The sequence below is a fragment of the Chenopodium quinoa genome, unplaced genomic scaffold, assembly GCF_001683475.1.
Source record: "Chenopodium quinoa cultivar QQ74 unplaced genomic scaffold, ASM168347v1, whole genome shotgun sequence".
In the NCBI taxonomy this organism is placed as follows: domain Eukaryota; kingdom Viridiplantae; phylum Streptophyta; class Magnoliopsida; order Caryophyllales; family Amaranthaceae; genus Chenopodium; species Chenopodium quinoa.
The window spans coordinates 1,677,463-1,678,997 of record NW_018744757.1 but is presented as its reverse complement, the minus strand read 5'-3'; the positions used below and the strand labels follow the sequence as shown (position 1 = coordinate 1,678,997).

At 36.5% G+C, this 1,535-nt stretch overlaps 1 protein-coding gene across 1 annotated transcript; it reads left to right on the top strand.

Annotated features, from left to right (window-relative positions):
• Positions 1-533: 533 nt before the first annotated feature.
• Positions 534-1,051, top strand: LOC110703755. Its single transcript, XM_021881541.1, has 2 exons — positions 534-721; positions 850-1,051. Exons 1-2 carry the CDS (start codon positions 534-536, stop codon positions 1,049-1,051), a joined length of 390 nt encoding a protein of 129 aa, XP_021737233.1.
• Positions 1,052-1,535: the final 484 nt, after the last annotated feature.

Here is a 1,535-nt window from a genome sequence, read left to right as displayed (position 1 = left end):
TTTGTTTGATCAGTTGAAAGGCGCAACCGTGTTTTCTAAGATTAACTTGAGGTCTGGATATCATCAGTTGAGGATTGCAGATGAAGACATTCTTAAAACTGCTTTTAGGACAAGATATGGACACTATGAGTTTACATTAATTCCATTTGATTCACAAATGCTCCAGCAATCTTTATGGATTTGATGAACAGGGTGTTTCATCAATTTATGGATAAGTTTGTAGTAGTGTTCATAGATGATATATTAGTTTATTCAAAGAATAGAGAGGAGCATGTAGAACACCTTAGGGCAATTTTACAAACACTGAGAGAAAACAATCTTTATGAAAAGTTCTCTAAGTGTGAATTTTGGTCGGAAAAGGTAGCATTTTTAGGTCATTTTGTGTCTAAGGATGTCGTGGAAGTAATTTCATCCAAAATCAAAGCTGTGAAGGGTTGGCCTACGCCCAAAACAGTGTCTGATGTTCGGAGTTTCTTAGGTCTAGCAGGATATTATAAGCGTTGTGTGAAAGATTTTTCAAAGATTACTAAACCATGACTACTCTAATGAAGAAAGACAAGAAGTTTGAGTGGGATGATAAGTGTGAAGAAACATTCCAACTCTTGAAACAGAAGCTGGTTACAGCACCAATGCTAACACTTCAAGACGATAGTGGTATCTATGATGTGTATAGTGATGCATCAAAGAATGGTTTAAGACGTGTGCTATGCAAAATGGAAAGGTGATTGCATACGCATCAAGGTAGTTAAAGACCCATGAAGTAAATTACCCAACCCATGATTTAGAACTTGCTGCAATTATCTTTGCACTAAAGATCTGGCGTCATTACTTGTATGGAGTGAAATGAAGAATTTACACAGACTATAAGAGCTTGAAGTACCTTTTCACTCAAAAGGATTTGAACTCTCAAAAAAGGAGATGGTTAGAGTATACGACGGATTATGACTTAGGCATACAGTATCATGAAGGGAAAACAAATGTAGTTGCAGATGCTCTAATTCGTAAGACCAGTCATGGATTGAATACCTTGATATTGGCTGATGAGTTATGAAGAGAAATGAGTAAAATGAATTTAGAAGTTGTAGAATGGGGAGTACCAGCTGGTATTCTTGCGAATTTAACTATCCAACCAACCAACCATATTCGATGACATTAAGGAAAACCATACAGGAGATATGAAATTGGATAGGATTCGTAAGAAAATAAAGAAGGCAAAGCTACATATTTTAAAATTCATGAACATGGAAGTTTAAGGTACAAAAGTTGATGGTGTGTGCCTCAAAAGTGTGAGGAAGTAAAGAGAAAGTTAATGAAAGAGGGACACAATACACCATATTCAGTACACCCAGGAGGGGATAAGTTATATAAGGACTTGAAAAAGGTGTACTAGTGGCCTAGAATGAAGAATGAAGTTGCGGAATTTGTAGCAAAGTGTCTGACTTGTCAAAAGGTGAAAATATAGCACAAGAGGCCCCAGGGAACTGTGCAATCATCGAAAATTCCAAAATGGAAGAGGGATTGCATTTCAATGGATT

Excerpts from the sequence above, each read along its gene's own strand:
- LOC110703755 (XM_021881541.1), top strand. The coding sequence starts at position 534 with ATGACTACTCTAATGAAGAAAGACAAGAAGTTTGAGTGGGATGATAAG. Across the intron at positions 722-849 it reads GTGCTATGCAAAATGGAAAG|AATTTACACAGACTATAAGA; the intron begins GTGATTGCATAC and ends AGTGAAATGAAG.